Source organism: Rhipicephalus microplus, chromosome X, assembly GCF_043290135.1.
Source record: "Rhipicephalus microplus isolate Deutch F79 chromosome X, USDA_Rmic, whole genome shotgun sequence".
NCBI lineage: Eukaryota > Metazoa > Arthropoda > Arachnida > Ixodida > Ixodidae > Rhipicephalus > Rhipicephalus microplus.
In genome coordinates this window covers 399,861,354-399,879,384 of record NC_134710.1, presented here as the reverse complement: position 1 = coordinate 399,879,384, position 18,031 = coordinate 399,861,354, and the positions used below count along the sequence as shown (strand labels likewise).

The 18,031-nt window shown below is 47.7% G+C and overlaps 1 protein-coding gene across 1 annotated transcript in view; it reads right to left on the bottom strand.

Annotated features, from left to right (window-relative positions):
* tok (tolloid-like protein 1 tolkin) overlaps positions 1 to 18,031 on the bottom strand; it is a 746,482-nt gene that overhangs the window by 284,602 nt on the left and 443,849 nt on the right. The window contains exons 4-5 of the mRNA XM_075880185.1: positions 14,200 to 14,320; positions 90 to 306 (exon numbers count right to left, since the gene is read on the bottom strand). Of these exons, the coding sequence (XP_075736300.1) occupies positions 90 to 306; positions 14,200 to 14,320 (338 nt within the window). The remainder of the gene's footprint in view (positions 1 to 89; positions 307 to 14,199; positions 14,321 to 18,031) is intronic.

The window sequence follows — 18,031 nt, the reverse complement described above, 5'->3', positions numbered from 1 at the left end:
CTACTAGGCTAAAGAAGATGCGTTATGCCATCAAGACCGAACGGGTATACGTCCTCCTGCATCCAACAGGTGCAGTAGTGTTTACTCGCCTCCTCCTCGGTGAGCTTGTTGAAGTTGTACTCCTGGCCGGTCATGATGTTGCGGGTGACAATGTCGACGTGTTGGTCGCGGTCAGGCCGCGTGTGCTCGTGCCAAAAGCCGACCACGTGGCCTAGCTCGTGCACCACGATGCCGAACTTGTCGCAGTTCTTGCCGATAGAGATGGCCTGTGCCCCGTTGCCCCGCTTTCCGACGAACGAGCAGCATCTGCAAAGGCAAAATGCAGGTTCGCTCTGTGAACTTGCCACCCTGCACAGTGTCAATGTTAAGGTGGCTCAGCTTACACAGAGAGTGTACGGTTGGCGTGGCGAGTTTTGTTGTTCAATCCAGCCAGGAGTAAAAATTTTCTGCGCTATACGGTGGGCCTGTTTCAGTGGATCACTCGCAGAAAACGTTTAGTTAGTGGCTTTTATGCTCAATTAGTAGCTTCGTCCGTAATATTACTGAAATTGAATCGTATACACCCTAACGAATTCTATCATTCATGCCAGTGACATTACTTATGGCCACCTGCCACAGATCGTTATGATCCACCTGATCATATGGTAGACTTCAATTCTAGAACAACAACACATACATACTTTTTCGCCAAAAAACGTTTACTGGTTAGAGCATCGTTTTAACGAGAATTCCCGCAGATCATTCGCATTGTTGAAAAAACGCCAGGCCTGCCCGGAAAACGCAGCACAGTCACAGCGAAAATTAAAAAAGTGACCTTTCAGCGCCTTTTCAAAACACTCATTGGGTAACTAAATACTGCAAGCACACTTGCTTGATACTCAATAGGGCAATATTAACAATTGTTGTAGTAGGCCGGCATTTGCTATAATATTTTTCGTCATTCTACTGAGAAGCCTGGAATGCGCTAACCACTTGCAAGGAATATTGTGCCAATTGTGCCAATTAAACGTGGACGTTACCAAAGAATATCCGAGAACGTGTTTACAGTAGAAGGTTGGTTCGTAGCTTAAATACAAGAGCAAACACTTGATGAAGTTTGATGACAAACCAACTTATTTTCGTCGCGACCAGTCGATATCAGAATCCCTTGTCGTTTCAGTAAATAAACATACAGTGAATTTTTCCACAAAAGTAAAGGCGTGAACGATTCTCACCTTGGCATTTTTTCTCTATTTTTATTATTTTCCCCTAAGAACGTTTCATATACAGTTTCATGAATCCACGGAGTAAACTTCTGGTAATACAATTTCTCGTATCATCTTACGCCGACAGAGCCTATTGAGCGGATCATCTCAATTTGTTGGTTGGTTGCTAAACTTTATTGTGGTCCTGCAAGGTGCGCGTCAGCGCACAGCGGGTCACTCCTACGTCGGGACCATTAGGCCAAGCCTATCGGCCGCTCCGCGGGCCTTCTGGACGGCCCAAAGTTGGTCGGCCAAGAAGGAGCTGCGTAGGGCCGCCTCCCATCTGACCGAAGTAGTGTGGGGGTCAATGACATTGTCTTAAAATCCGAGACCATCTGCGCCAGTGTGGATACACCCCCACAAGCGGGGCAAGCGTCATTGGAGAACACGTCAGGATAAATAGCATGAAGGGATCTGAGGCTAAGGTGCGTCTCGGTCTGCAGTAATCCGAGTTTAAGGGCCTGTGGCCTATTAAGTTTTGTATGAGGGAGTGGATATAGCGTTCACGCGAGGTAAAATGTTTTGTTATTTCGTGGTACGTGGCAGACGCGTCCCTGTTTTTTCAACCCCATTTTCCCCAAATCGTTGCCCGGCACCGGCACGGTTGGTTAGCGCGCGAGCGGTCCCGTGGGCAGACTTGTTGAGGTTGGAAGGAGTGCCTTGAACTTGTCCAACATGTGCACGAAACCAGATCAGTACGTGATGCTTGATACCGTCGCGGCCGCCACTCTGGAGCACGCGCAGGGCATTCTTCAAGACGACACCACGCCCGAAAGCGTGAATAGCTGACCTAGTGTCACTATACACTCCGTGCGAACCTATAGGGGGCGCCTTGAAAGGCGTGCGCAGCGCCACTTGTGGTGTGGTGGGCGTGAAACGTTGAGAGTCGTAGCAGACAGCAGCACCTAATTGCTTTGAAAGCTATGGTGGCACAAGCGCCCGTGGCCGGCGGGTTAGTGCGTGCTTTGAGCAGAATTTAAAGATATCGCAGGGGGACCATTTTCCGCGATGCCACCATGAATAAATGGGAAAACCTTCACGAAAGCGGCCACGTTTTTTTTGCGTTATTGAGCGCTTTGCTGCCCATCACCAGGAATGACGGCTAAACGCGTGTGTCAGCTGTGCGTAGTGCATGAGGCTTGCTGCATAACTATCACTGCAATCTGTCATTCTTTGGAACTTGGATCATTGTCGGTGGGCAACTTGCCCACTACTCACGTACTTGCAAAATACTCGGAGCAAATAGAAATATCGATGGCTCCACGGCCACTCGCCGTAGAAACTGGCGTGCTAGTTTGTTGCGGCGTCGTGCCACGGCGATTAGCAGCCGCCGAGTCTCGTGAAGTGCTTTGCTTGAAATTGTCGCGGCATCATTGCCACTCATCATGGTCATAGTCATTACCGCACCGCTTCCGCAGCTTATGCTAGAAGCTTGAGGCGCGGGCTAGAAACAGAACGCGAGAAGATTTAGTCCAGAGAGGACGGCGCATGCCCCGTCCCATCTTTCGCTTCACCTTGTAGAGTGCTGACGACGACGGCACGGTCACTTTGGCCACCATCACGTGTCTCTCATTTATTAAAACCTCTTGTGTTGTTTATGTTGTTTTCCTAAACAAACACAGACATGCACATCCGTCGCTACAGCATTCGCAAAGCATCGTTCCTTACCATGTATAGTTCTGCTATACTCTATGCCCTGCATCATTTCTCCCTAACATGCAGATTGTTTAACACTAAATTAAAAAGGCTTTTGAATGAACCAAATCTGAAAGATGGGATTCAATTCCTTACTTCTGCGGTTATTTGCTTTGGAGCTACAGCACTTCGTTTCAGACACAGGAGCCTTGGGGATGCCATTGCGATTTGCTAGGCGAGACGAAACGAATTGTAAAAGAATATAAGTGAAACTTATTCTTCAACGACATTACGTTTTTTTGTGAATTAAGCTCATAATTATTTAGAAAATAATATATTGCTAATAATTTCAAGATGTATAAAGAAAATCATTTATTTAACAAGGCAGCGTTGATTTCATGGCCGATCCCCCATGGTGACTTACGCCAGTTTAATAAAAACCAACTAACCAACTGACGTTCTAACTTGATCCTATCGAGTGCGCATACAGTGCTGGGTGGCTACTTGTGTTTGCAGTAAAATGCTATGTAACTCATTTCGCCCCTTGAATGATAAATCCATCAACTCAGGAAAGCACTAATTGACCTCGCACTGAAATTCTCAAAACTGCAAACGGTACACGGCGAGGTAGTAATTATTATGGTCCATTAAAACGTCCTATCAGTTTTGATCTGAAATAAAATTTTCTGCATGCGTTTCTTTTCTCACCAGCCCTATAGGAGTAAGAACATCACGCAAGATCATCGCACCTGCAGAGGGTGTCTCAGACCGAATCAAGCGCGCATCGGCAGATTGCGAGACAGCAGACGAAATGGGAACTAAACACTTTTGACGTCCCACAGCAGTGATGCAATTATTTTGCTGCCGAATATAGCAGGGACACGTCGAGAAACTCTGAAACTTCGTTTCCGCAGGACGCGGCGTGTAGCTGTTGGTACAGTCGACAACGCAGCAGTTCATGATTCAGATAAACTACGTGCTATCGAACGTTGAGAAGTGTTTTGTTCTGCTCGGGCTCTCAACGTTTGTCTTCTCTGACGGCCGCGTGGCGGTGCGCCCGTCTCAGCGCACGGAGTCTATATATGACCTCCCTTGCACCATCCAGGATGGCAAGAGCGATGGCCACTTGCTAGACAATAGTCAGATCGTCGGTGTGAACCAATGCGCAGTTGGTGATTTGCTGTTTTGAGTCGACGACGGCTGCGGAGAAGGCGCGACTCCCGCGGTACGCTCCCGTGTCGACAAAGCTGACGCCGCACTCCTTACTGTGGATTTGCTTGAGAAGAGTGGCAGCTCTAGCCCGTCGCCTACCACGATTGTGCTCGGGATTGACATTCCTTTGGTATCGGTGCCACGGTGATGACGTCGCGAATCTCACAGGGCACCTATCTCATCTTGTCCTCCACTTTAGTGGGAGAGTGACCGAGCTCTTGGGGTATAGGTCTGCCGGTCTGCGAGCTCGAAAGGCGCGTGAGCTGGGCCCACTCCTGCGCTTCGGCAATCTCCTCCAACGTATAGTGTACTCCGAGCTGGAGCTGGTGCTGGGTGAGCGTTCTGATCGGTATACCGGGGGCCCGCTTGGTAATCTTTTTGAGCAAGACGTTGATCTTGTCACACTCGGCACGCTGCCAATTGTGCATGGCGCGATATGTGAAAAGTGGCAGTGCACAAAGGAATTGACTAGGAAGATTAGATTATCTTCCTTGAGGCCTTGGCGACGGTTGGCCACCCGCCGAACCAGCCGAACCACGTCGTTCGTCTCGCGGCGAGCTTGCACATAGTATTGCCGTTAAAACCATTAGACTCGGTGGTCATGCCAAGGACCCGAATGGAGTCGAATCTGGGTATTGCGCCACCGTCTCTCGTGTAGAGCGTGATATCACTCTTCAAGATCGGCTGCCAGTTTTTTGTCTTGGGCACTCGCCTAGTGGCTTGGTAGAAGAGGAGCTCGGATTTGTTTGGGGAACACCTCAGGCCGGTGGAACGAAGGTAATCTTCCGTGTTGCCTATGGCTTCCTGCAGGGAGCGCTCAACTTGCCCGTCGTTCCCACCTGTGCACAAAATGGTAATATCGTCTGCATAAATTGTGTGGTTAATGTCCTCGATTCATGAGAGCCTCTTGGACATCCCGACTATGACAAGGCTGAACATGGTGGGCGATGTGACTGACCCCTGCAGCGTACCGCGCCAGCCCTGCTCGATCTCCTCTGAGACGAGGTCTCCCACTCTGAGGGTGGCTCTCCTACTGAATTGAGAACAATTTGACATATTCGTAGAATCTTACTTTGGGGCCGAGCTCGGCAATCGACCGCAACACGAAAGAGTGAGTAACATTGTCGAAGGCTTTCTCTAAGTCGAGGCCGAGAATAGCCCCCACGTCTCGAGTGTTGCAGTCAATGACTTGGTGCTTGAGCAGCTTCATAGCGTCTTGCGTCAAAAGCTTGGCCTGAAAACCAATATTTGTGTGCGGGTAGAGCCCATTGTCTTCCAGGTACCGAGTCAACCTAATGAGTACCACATGCTCAGCTACCTTTCCCACGCAGGATGTGAGCGAAATGGGGCGCATGTTGTCCAAGTTGGGTGGCTTCCCCGCCTTGGGAGTGAGCACGGTGAGTGCGACCTTCCACGGGTCGGGGACCTCGTCGCTCTTCCATGCCTCGTTGATGACTTCGGTGAGGTAGTCGATTGACGGGTCGTCGAAGATGCGCAAGATTATCTTAATGATTAAATTTAATTGGATCAGGTCATACTGCATTTATCAGCGCTTCATCTGTGAATAGCATTTGGTTGCCTTATAATCAGCATGTTTTTATTTTATTCTATGTGAAATAAATTAAAGACTCTCAATACTTAAGAATGATATGAAAAAAGAGATTGTAGAGTTCATCACGAGAAAATTCCCGCAAAAAAAAAGATTGAACTTAGTGTTGATCAGTTTGTGAGATTATGATAACGTGTACTTCTGATAATGATAACATGTATGCGCATAGAGATTGCTACAAGACACGGCTTTTACACTAAACAGGGGGATGGAAACAAACGCGAAGAGCACGGCATGGTGTTTCTATGCCACACTGGCCTTAGATTGATGGAAAGCCTTTATTAGTTGTCCGGCAGATTAATGCGCCAGGCCAAAGTCTCCTATGTCGGTGCGTCAAGGTGAATCAAAAATATTCTAGAATCGTTCGAGATTGTATCATGGATGACTCTATTAGCTTTTTATCACGATCCAGGCTACAGTTACTTGAAAAGAAATGCGGAACACCAGCAAATGTTTATGCCACGCTGGTCGCTGTCACAGAACGAGCACTCAAAAAGGGCGCGCCGCCAACTTCTCGCATGGAAACGCCGGAGAGACGCCGCGAGGTAAACGATAAAAAAAGAAAACAAACATCCAAAGACTCCCCGGGCGCGCGACTCTCTCCCTCGGAAGCGTAGGTTCACCGACGAAACCTTCTTGCGTTGGCGGCCGAGCAAGCCCTGGAAAATTCTAGATAGAAGGGGGCGTGGTGATCCCGGGTTGCGTCATCCGGCACGGACGGCCTTCGAACCGTCTCGCCCTCTCCCCAGCCTTCGCTGCGTATCGCGCCGACGAAATGATGAGAACTTTCTGGAATCTCGCGCGGAAGGTATTTAATCGAGCAGCCGAGATGGGAGATCAGGAGAAGACAGAAGTTAGCGCCAGAGCGCGTAGGGATTCCGCCGTGTAGTCGGCGAAGCTTTTGTCCGTAGGGAAAAAGCAGGAGAAGAAGAGGATTTCCACCTGAAGGGTGAAGGCTCGAGCTACAGGCAAGAGCGTGTGTCTACTGCTATCGAGCGAAGACGCGTGGCAACAGCTGCGTGTGTGAAGCCGACGTGTTTCCGGCGAAGAAGTTTGAAGCTTGGCGAGCGGCCAATTGAAGACGCGAGGTTTTCTGGAAGATGAACTTCGGGGGCGAAGCCGCGAGGTTTCCTAGAAGAGAAACTTCGGGGGCAGTCGAGGTTTCCTGGAAGAGAAATTTCGGGGCAGCGGAACGACAACGCTGGACTTTGAGTGAGTGATTCTCGGAAGAGTATCATCCAGACTTTTGTTCCAAGAACTTTGGACTGAATAGGTTTTCTATTTCTTTAGTCTTTAAGAGTCTTGGTTGTTCAATGAATGCGACTGCATTGTAGTGCGTATTGTTGTCTGTGTCCATTGTTTCGAGTGTGGCTGATTGTACTGTGTAATACGTTGTTTGATTGGTGACAAATTGTACTCAACTATTGTGGAGTGTGCATACTCGTGTATTGTTTTTGATCTGCCATTATTGAGAATATAATTTTGTTTTGTTTATCAACTCTCGGCTGTGACTTGTTCTTTGGGCCACAGCCGGCGTCCGCTGGCGCGCCAAAAAGGACCACTTCTAAATTATCCATGCTTTCGTGGTGCGGTTCGGGGGGCCAATACTTCGGCACTTGGAATTAGCCCGGCCGATCGCCTCCCGAATTAACGGGACTTGTGACAATTAATCTGGCGTCCGCGACGGGACCTTTTGGTGCACAGTGTGTCCAAAGTAGTGAGAAAGAGCCTGGAGTTGTTGATAGTGCTATCGGAACGATTTTGTGTGTTGTTAAGTGTTCTCGTTAACGAGTGAAGGGGAGTGTTCCAATAGACTGATTTAGGCAGATATTTTTTGCACGCGGCAAGGTTTTATTCACGAGACACAATGTATCTCGAAAAGTTAGTCGCTCTTGGTGAGAAGATGGGTCTTTCTGGCGCCGAACTATGGAAGTGGGTCACCCAGAAGGAAAAAGAAGAAAAAGAGAGGGCCAAAGAAGAAAAGGCAGCTGAGCTGGAAAAAGAAAGGTTGGCGGTCGAAAGAGCCAAAGCAGAAAAAGAAGCTGAGTTGGAGAGAGAGAGGTTGGCAGCTGAGAGAGCCAAGGAAGGAAAAGCAGCTGAGTTGGAGAAAGAAAAGCTGGCAGCTGAAAGGGCGAAAGAAGAAAGAGAGGCAAAGGAGCGACAGCTGAAAGAAGAAAGAAAAGAAAGAGAACGGCAGCGGCAGCACGAGATGGAACTCGAGCGGCTCCGTTTGCAACAGCGAAGTGAAACTCCCGTCCAAGCTAGAGTTAAAAGCAGGGAACGGGTAGATCATGGTTTCCGCTTGAACCCAAGCAAGCTGCTCGTAGTGTTTGATGAAAGGAAGGACGACCTTGACGCGTACCTTCACCAATTTGAGACGATTGCGAGGAGCCAGAATTGGCCGGAACATCAATGGGCAACTGCTTTGAGTACTTGCTTGAGTGGTGAAGCGCTCAGTGTGTACGGTAGGCTGACGCCGACCGATGCAGCCAACTATGCAAAGGTGAAACCTGCTTTGCTGAAGCGTTTTAGATTTACTGTGGAAGGATTCCGGGACAGATTTCGGACAGCAAAGCCAGCTGATGGTGCGACGGCTACGCCGTACGTCGCCCGACTTAGCCATTATTTTGACGGATGGATTGAACTTTCAGTGACAGCGCAGGAGTACGATGAGCTTAGAGAGCTCCTAATTAGAGAACAATTTCTTACTAGTTGCCACCCAAGCCTGTCGCTGTACTTGAAAGAGAGGAAGGCTGAGTCACTTGAAGGAATGCTTGAGTTGGCTGATCAATTCTTGGAAGCGCAAGGTGGCACAAATTTGGCCAGATTCAAGGAGTGTCCCGAAGATTCGAAGAAATCGGCACCCGAGCACAAGAAGCGTGCATCGGAGAGTGTTCCGCGATGTTTTCTGTGTAACCGAGTGGGTCATTGCGCGAGCAACTGTCGTACTAACTTTAGGAGCCCTACGGTAGTGAAATGTTTCAAGTGTGGTCAGACTGGGCACAAAGCAGACGCATGTCGTAACGAACCGAGTCAAACTCACCAGGTATCCTGTGTGCTAGCAGCACCGAAATCCGATGGTGAAGCCGTCACCAACGAATTTGTAGAGTTGAAAAATGGGGAGAAAATCCCTATTGTGGGTGCTGTAATGACAAAAACGCCAACCGGTGTTACGAAGGGAATGCCAACGCTGCCTGGAAAAGTTGCGGGCAAAAAGGTGACGGTGTTAAGAGATACCGGCAGCTCCACTGTTATCGTGCGGAGAAATTTGGTACGGGAAAGTGAGTTACCAGCAAAACGAAACCAGTTTGCCTAGTTGTTAGTACGGTTCGGATGCTTCCCGAAGCAGAGATTGAGGTGGAAACCCCGTACTTCAGCGGGAAGGTTACCGCTCTATGTATGACAACCCTGCTGTACGACCGTGTCATCGGAAACATCGACGGGGCGTGAGGACCGAATGATCCGGAATGTTTGGGAGAAGACCCTAAGATAGAGCCCTCGCCATCCCAGCGACCGCGAGATACAGGGGAGTTGCATCCCGTGACGAATCTCACTAGAGCCCAAGGTGAAGCCGTGGCGCAAGAGACAGCGAATGAAAGATGATCGTGTTGAATAAGTTCACGTGCTGGGCAGCTGGACGTACGTCGGCACGACGTCAACCGACTGACAGTGTAAAGGTGACGGAGTCGGCCAGCCAGGCCCAATGTCATGACATGAACAAGCGGGTGAATAACCGGGCAGGATCGGTTGAGCGTCATGACCCGTTAGCAGTGTTGGAAGTGACAACGATGGCTGAGACGCCGCCTCAGATACCTTCGTTGGAAGGGGCTCGCCGGAACAAAACGAGCAAAACCAATAGGAAGAGATCGAAAGAGCACCGCAAGAAAAGACGCAAGTGCAGCTCAAAATACACAAGATAGGTGCTGAGGTAAAATGGGAATGTGTTTGGCAGGGCTGAGTGCCATATGTTGTGTTAATGTTCTTGTTATCCTATGTCACAAGTGTATGTCGAGCGAGTCAAAATGTTTGTTACGGTGACGTGATGTATAGTATTGTACCATTCTTGTAAAAACAGAACTTTGTACATTTGTATTGTTTGGAATATGTGGTGGAGGGTTGTACTCATGTACCCGTGGTTATATTTCATGTGTTGTGAGATTGAATTACAGTGTACAATTGTATTGAGCGATCTATTGTTAATGTGACGTGTCTTGAGCGATGGACTATGTTACAGTCTCTGAGAGTGTGGGGACTGTTCACGCTCGTTTGTGCGGTTTTGAATATTATGAGATAATATTCTTAAAGTGGGGGGCAGTGTCACAAAACGACGCTCAAAAAGGGCACGCCGCCAACTTCTCGCGACGAAACGCCGGAGTGACGCCGCGAGGTCAACGATAAAAAAAAGAAAACAAACATCCAAAGACTCCCCGGGCGCGCGACTCTCTCCCTCGGAAGCGTAGGTTCGCCGACGAAATCTCCTCGCGTCAGCGGCCGAGCAAGCACTGGAAAATTCTAGATGGAAGGGGGCGTGGTGATGCCGGGTTGCGTCATCCGGCGCGGACGGCCTTCGAACCGTCTCGCCCTCTCCCCAGCCTTCGCTGCGTATCGCGCCGACGAAATGATGAGAACTTTCTGGAATCTCGCGCGGAAGGTATTTAATCGAGCAGCCGAGATGGGAGATCAGGAGAAGATGGAACTTAGCGCCAGAGCGCGTAGGGATTCTGCCGTGTATTTGGCGAAGGTTTTGTCCGTAGGGAAAAAGCAGGAGAAGAAGAGGATTTCCACCTGAGGGGTGAAGGCTCGAGCTACAGGCGAGAGCGTGTGTCTACTGCTATCGAGCGAAGACGCGTGGCAACAGCTGCGTGTGTGAAGCCGACGTGTTTCCGGCGAAAAAGTTTGAAGCTTGGCGAGTGGTCAATTGAAGGCGCGAGGTTTCCTGGAAGAGAAACTTCGGGGTCGAAGACGAGAGGTTTCCTAGAAGAGAAACTTCGGGGGCAGTCGAGGTTTCCTGGAAGAAAAACTTGGGGGCAGCGGAACGACAACAACACTGGACTTTGAGTGAGTGATTCTCGGAAGAGTATCATCCAGACTTTTGTTCCAAGACCTTTGAACTGAATAGGTTTCCTATCTCTTTAGTCTTTAAGTGTTTTGGTTGCTCAATGCATGCGACTGCATTGTAGTGCATATTGTTGTCTGTGTCCGTTGTTTCGAGTGTGGCTGATTGTACTGTGTAATACGTTGTTTGATTGGTGACAAATTGTACTCAACTATTGTGGAGTGTGCATACTCGTGTATTGTTTTTGATCTGCCATTATTGAGAATATAATTTTGTTTTGTTTATCAACTCTCGGCTGTGACTTGTTCTTTGGGCCACAGCCGGCGTCCGCTGGCGCGCCAAAAAGGACCACTTCTAAATTGTCCACGCTTTCGTGGTGCTGTTCGGGGGGCCGATACTTCGGCCCTTGGAATTAGCCCAGTGATCGCCTCCCGAATTAACGGGACTTGTGACAGTCGCGTTTTCATCTCCATTGTACGTACATGACTGGGTAATATCTGCAGGTGTGTGTTAAATAATATTATCTGTGGTTTAGCATCCCAAAACAACGATATGATTATGAGAGTCGCCGTAGGGGAGGGCTCCGGAAATTTCGATCGCCTAAGATTCTTCGACATGCACCTAAATTTAGGTACATGGGCCTCGATCACTTTGGCCTCCATCGAAAATTCAGCTGCCGCAGCCGGGATTCAACCCAGCGAACTTGGGATTAGCAGTTGTTATGCCTGCCAATCCGCAGCGAACGTCCATACCTCGGAAAAAGGAACTCTGTGTCAAGGCCAGCACGCGAGCCCGCCTGACGCGATGAACAACTTAACAGCGTCAGCACGCGACGGCGCCTTTGTGCCGCGCACGTGCAGTGAGTCACCTCAGTCAGCGGGCCGGTGCCTTCCTGTCTGGCGAGTCTGACGCAATGCTGGCGACGTCACTCGTCCTTGTGTGCAGCCACGTGCAACGCAGCGGCTCCAGATTCGATGAGAAAGAATGACGCGGCCCAGCGGCGACCCCATTGAAGGAGTCTGACCTCACGACCAGCAGCGCTTCTGGTTGGACATTTAGTTACTCAAAGAATCCACTCGGTGCATATAAAAGAAGCCCTGCGACGCATCGCGAGCAGTTGAGCTATGTGTTAGCAGTTAAGCTATGTGTTAGCAGTTGAGCTATGTGTTAGTTGAGCTATGTGTTAGTTAAGCTATGTGTTAGAGAGGAGAGCTCGGCTCTTCGGGTCTCTAAGCTATCGGCCCCAGTGCCGAAGTTGTAACGCCTCTGTAAATATGCTGTAGATAAACCTTGTTTAACTCACCGTCCTCTCGTCCGCTCGTCTATCAGCTCTGCGCAGAAGAAGTCGCGAGCTTGGAAACTTACGCTACCAAACGGCTGGTGACCTTCCCGACGGAGTTCGAAGCAGTGACACCTTCGGTACCGTGTTGGCGTCACTGTCTTTCGAAACAGTGGTTGCAGCGGTGAGATTCATGGCGCCCTTCTTAACGTCGTCGGAGGCGCACTTCGCAACACAGTGCAGCGCCATAACCACTAGACCATTGTGGTGGGGCTAGCATGTGCATGTTGAAATACTCGTTCTAATATTCAAACCATCCTTAGGAGCATACCAAAGCTGGTACTAACTCGTTATTGTAAAAGAGGTAAGGTATCAGATGTCATGAGGAAATAATTTATATTACACTGGCGAGTATTGATAAGGCGTAATTTATACTTCAAATTTCGCACAACGAATAGTGATCTTACATATGACCATGAGGGTATATAAAGGGGAGAAGATTTTCTCGCAACTGTGCTTGAGTTTTGCCGCCCTATTGATGCCGAGATATAGAAAGCGGCAACGTTTGTGTTTACTAACGTAGGAGTCATTTATCGTTGTCTTTCTATAGGCAGGCTTCAGATACTAAAGCTATACGACATCCAGTTTATTATAGCACTGTATTTAAAAAAACAGATATAGGTATACAGTAAGTTTATCTGAGGACAAAAGCAAAGTAAAACTTTCACGCCATGTACAAGCACTGTGTCTCAAACTTGCCTCTGCAGACGTGATAAATTCAGTATTGGGAATAATGTTTGGGTATTTTAACGCGACAGCGTTAAAGAGACTGGTCTGCAGTAAGCGACCACGCCGCAGAAACTGCGGTGTCTTTGTAGGCGTCGGTGCCGGCTTTATTGTGTTGACAAGTGAAAATCGCGATTAATGCAAGTAACAAAGATAGTGGCAACGGGCCAGAATCAAGCCCAGGGATTGTGCGTGGAGAAAAGGTGTTTTCCGACAGAGCCGCAACTTCACTTGGAACTGTTCCGGAAAAAACTATACAGGCTTCATATAGGGCTAGGAATCGCGTTAGCACATGTAATATTGGGTGGCGGGAGTGTATAGAATCGCGCCACGTGCCAATACATCTGAAATGCACAATGTGCATGTGGTTTCAAGGCTCGCAATTCAAAAAGCACTCAGCACATTTAATGAACAACAGCAGCAATAACATCAACACAGCCTGTAGCCACGCAGGTGCGCGTGTTACTTTACGTACGCTTAGTGGGTGCGTCGCGAATTCGTAAAATGACAAATTATGACAAAGTGGGAACTTCGCAGTTGTACTTGCTCTGGCATGCACCTTAGGAGAATTCAAAACGACCACTGTTACATGCACAGACGTTGCTTTCTTATCGGCTTACTTCAGTTGTCAAGGCGAAGCCTGCTTGGATAATGAGAACTAAAGGGGCCCAGCAACACATTTCGACCACAGTCAGAAAATTCTGCCGATCGGTATATGGTCAAGATGCCTTCCAAAAACACATGAGCCAAGTAATAAATCACTGCATGCGGCCTGGAAATTGTAATAAATTCTCAAAGTCAGCGAAAATTGCTTTATCTTCTCTCCGCAAATAACGCCACAAGCTCAAAAATCACTCGCCACCGCCATTGTATGAACCACTGGCTGAGCTAGCGTTCTCCGTCATTACTGGGGCCGCAGCGCGAGGCACCACTTGCACGCGCGTATTCTGAAAAAAAAAGTGCACAAGGTGACGAGGCGCACGTGACGTATTTTCTTTTTCTTTGCAATCCCTCTTTTTTTAGCTTTCAGCGCTTTCAACTGGGCGAGTGAAGAGAGAATGCAATTGTAGCGTGCGACGAATATTTTGTAACTCCCCTCGATCGTACGGTACCAATTAAAAAAACTGTCGGTGGTTAATTCGTGAAGCTATAGGCTCATTTAGAGAATTCATCGCATGACTACCTGAAAAAGTGTTGCAGGGCGCCTTTAAGGCCATGCGAAGTGGGTCCGAAAATTGTTATGTCTCTTTCATTTTCCCTCCTCTGTGACATGTCACATTGTCCAACAAATTGATTCTTGATCTAAAAGTATGATTATTAGTATTATTATTCCACGTCACGAACCCTCCCACGTTCCCCCATTGGGGCTTGAACTCACCCGCAGGGCCTCTCGGTGAAGACGATGTAGTGTTGGTGCTCCATTCCACGCTCCACGAACTTTATGCACGTGTGGTTCTCCCAATGGCGCATCGCCTGCTTGAAAAGCGCTCGGTGGTCCCCTGCAGACACCAGCAGCACCCATCACGTCATGTGCCGTCGCTGATAAATACAACACAGCGGTTCAACATTAACGCAGTGCCAGACAGCTGTTCATCACCTAAGCGTAAAAGCTCCTCCAGCACAACAAAGGACTGCAGCCGCATAGCCTGTACCACAGAGTTCAGATAGTGTAACGGCAGATGAGTGCAGTGTGGTTGATCTGGTTCGCGATGTTGTTTCCTTCACCGCAACGAACTATATCAATGAACACACATTATTTCGCTCATGCTCGACCCGTTGCCTTGAATGATTAGCACGGGATTCTGACACTTTACGCCCTGTTCTAAAACAAATATGCAAACGTTTTGCCCTCGGATTGATGCCATGTCGACATGGAGAGAGGCTATGCAGACGTGTTATAACGTCATAATATATTCTTCTTCAGCTTGACTACGTCCACTGCAGGACAAAGGCCTCTCCCATGATCGGTCAGTCAACTCGGTTTATGTTTGATGCTGCCATTTTATACCCGCAAAATTCCTCGTCTCATCTGCCCACCTAACTTTCTGCTCCCCCTCACCAGCTTGCCTTCTCTGAAAATCTAGTAAGCTATCCTTTAAGGTAAGATGTTATCATAACTACGCGCCACATGCCCGGCCCAAGTCCATTTCATCTTGATTTCAACTATTTTATCCTGAAGCCCGGTTTTTTCCCTGATCCACCCTGCTTTCTTCTTGTCTCTTAAGTTTACACCTATACTTTTCTTTTCCATCACTCACTGCGTCGTCCTCAATTTAGGTCTAACCCACTTAGTAAGCATCCAGGTTTCTGCTCTGTTGGTATGTACTGGCAAGATGCAGCTGTTATAAGCCTTCCTCTTGAGGATAGTGACAATTTACCATTAATGATATGAGAATGATTGCCGAGTGTACTCTAACCCATTCATAATCTTTCAGTTAATCTCGTGGATCGGCTCCACGGTTATTACCTGTCCAAAGTAGACGTAGTGTTTTGCGACTTCAAGTATGCTATTACCTATCTCGAACCACTGTTCTCTTCCGAGGTTGTTGTACAGTACTTTCATATTGTGCAGAATAATTCAAGACCTACCTTGCTGTTCTCTTTGTCTAATCCAGTAATCATAGGTTGCGATTTGTCCCCCGAATTACTCAGTAATGCAATGTCATCCACAAAGCGCAGGTTACTAAGATACTCATTAACTCTTATTATTAACCCTTCCCATTCTAGCCCTCTAAAAACCACCTGTAAGCACGCGGTAAATTGTATTGATGAGATTGCATCCTTTATCTTACACCCTTCTTGATAGGTATTCAGTCGCTTTCTTTATGCAGCCCTATGGCGGCAGTTGATCCTCCGTGAATTTCTTCCATGATGTTTATATATGCTTTCTCGACACCATGATTCCGCAGTGTCTGCATGACTGATGGTATTTTTACTGAGTCAAACGCCTTCTCGTAATCTATGAATGCTATGTATAGTGGTTGGTTGTATTCTGAGCATTTCTCTATTACCTGATTGATAGTATGAATGTGGTCGATGGTTGAGCAGCCTGTTCGGAATCCCGCTTGTTCCTTTGGAGGTATTGAATGCTAATGTTTTCTTAATTCTGTTAGCAATTACCTCTTTTGTAGATAGGTTGTATACGACGGAGAGCAAGGTAATCAATCTCTATTTCTTCACGTTCTTAATTTCCATCTTCTTTGTTAAGTATTAAGATGATGCTAGCATTTTTACAAGATTTCGGTACCCTCCCCGCCAGAATACAGTTTTTCTAACACAATCTGTTCTGAATATTTCAGCAGATCTGATGTTACCTGATCGTTACCAGCAGCTTTGCCTCTTTGCATGCTCTCCAAAGTTTTTCCAGCTTTTTTCATCCTTACTGGAGGGGTGTCATCCGGGTTACTGCTAGTTTTTTTATTATGGTCGGGGTTGTTCCGGTCGCTGTACAGATCCCTGTAAACTCAAACTCTTCTGCTATTTTAACTATCCTATTCCCATTGGAAGTTACTTTGCCTTCCTTGTCCCTCAGTGCATTCATCTCGTTTTGTCCATCCCGATTTTCTTCTTCACCACTTGGACGCTTCCTCCGTTCTTTATGGTCTAGTTCAGTTCTCTCCCCATTATAACTTCTTAGATGTGATACCTTATGCTTAGTAATCAACTTCAAAAGCTCTGCCAGTTCTATTATGCCTGTTGAGTTTGAGGCTCCTATGTCTGGACGTTTCTTAATGAGATTCTTTGTCTCCTGGGACAGCTTAGCAGTGTCCTGTGTAACTACCGTATCTCCAACTTTGCTGCACAACCCGCAATGATACTCATCAGATTATCATTCATTGTGTCAACAGTAAGGCCGGTTCTCTAAATAAAAACCGAGTATCTGTTCTGAAGTGAGACTCTGGTTTCCTGTATTTTCCCTCTCAGTGCTAGCTCATTGATTAGCTTCTTTCATATCAGTTTCAGTCGTTCTTTCTTCAAGTCAAGGTGAATTCGAGACCTTACTGTTTTTCGGTCATGTATCGTAGCCTCCCAGCATTTCCACATCCTGCACAATGCCTCGGTATGAACTCAATATGAAGTCTATTTCATTCTTACTTTCACCGTCAGAGCTCCTTCGTGTTCACTTATAGCTTCTTCGTTTTTGGTAGAAGGTATTCCAGATTCGTAAGTTATTGCGCTCTCCGAATTCTACTAATAAATCCCCTCGGGCATTTCTATTCCCGGTGCCATAATATCCTACTGCCTGGTCTCCAGCCTGTTTCTTCCCTAACTTAGCAATGAAGTCGACCATCAGTATTCTACACTGTGTTTTACCCAACTCATTGCTGATTCCACGTCTTCATAGAAGCTATCAAATAGCGCGTCATCATGGCTGGATGTAGGCACGTAAGCCTGTAGCACCTTCATCTATTACCTCTTATTGAGTTTAATTGCAATACTTACCTTTTATTACTGGTATAGTGTTCATCTAAATTATCAGCTATAATTTTGTGGATAACAAACCCCCCGCTGAGTTCACTTCTGTCAGCCTAACCACGATAGCGAAGGACGTGCCAATTCTGTAGCCCTCTATATGCCTCATCTGTCCTCCTAACCTCAATCAGCTCTATTAAATCCCAATTAACACCCTCTAGCTCCTCGAATAGTACAGATATGCTTGCCTCACTAGATAAGCTTCTAGCATTCAATAGTGCCAAGTTCAGGTTTCAATGGCGGCCTGTCCGGACCCAGACGTTCTTAGCACCCTCTGCTGCGTTGCAAATCTGACCGCGCCGTGGTCAGCTGCTCCGCAGCCACTGGAGAATGATGGCCGTGTGGTAATTGACGTATGCATGTCGGAGGTAGTGGCAAGATACTTCACCAGGGTGGCCAATCCTTCTCTGGTGAGGAAGTGCGTTACCGGCAGTGGCCACCGGTGAGGCCGCACGCCGGCCCTCTTAATGCAATTCCATCATCACGCAGAATAATTTTTCGGTTAAGAACTAAATAGGAACGCAGAATAATTATTTCGGTTAGGAACTAAAGCTGTGTTGTGTAAAACGCCCAAATGGTGCCATTGCGTACCACTGCATATACAAGAAGTAAGGGTCTCATCAATGAATTATCCGTGTCAATTTTAAGGCAGAATGAAAAAGGTTCCCATCTCCCCGTTCCTCATCTCCCCGAAGGCAAACGTGATGAAATGCGAATGCATCGCGTAGCGTCCATAA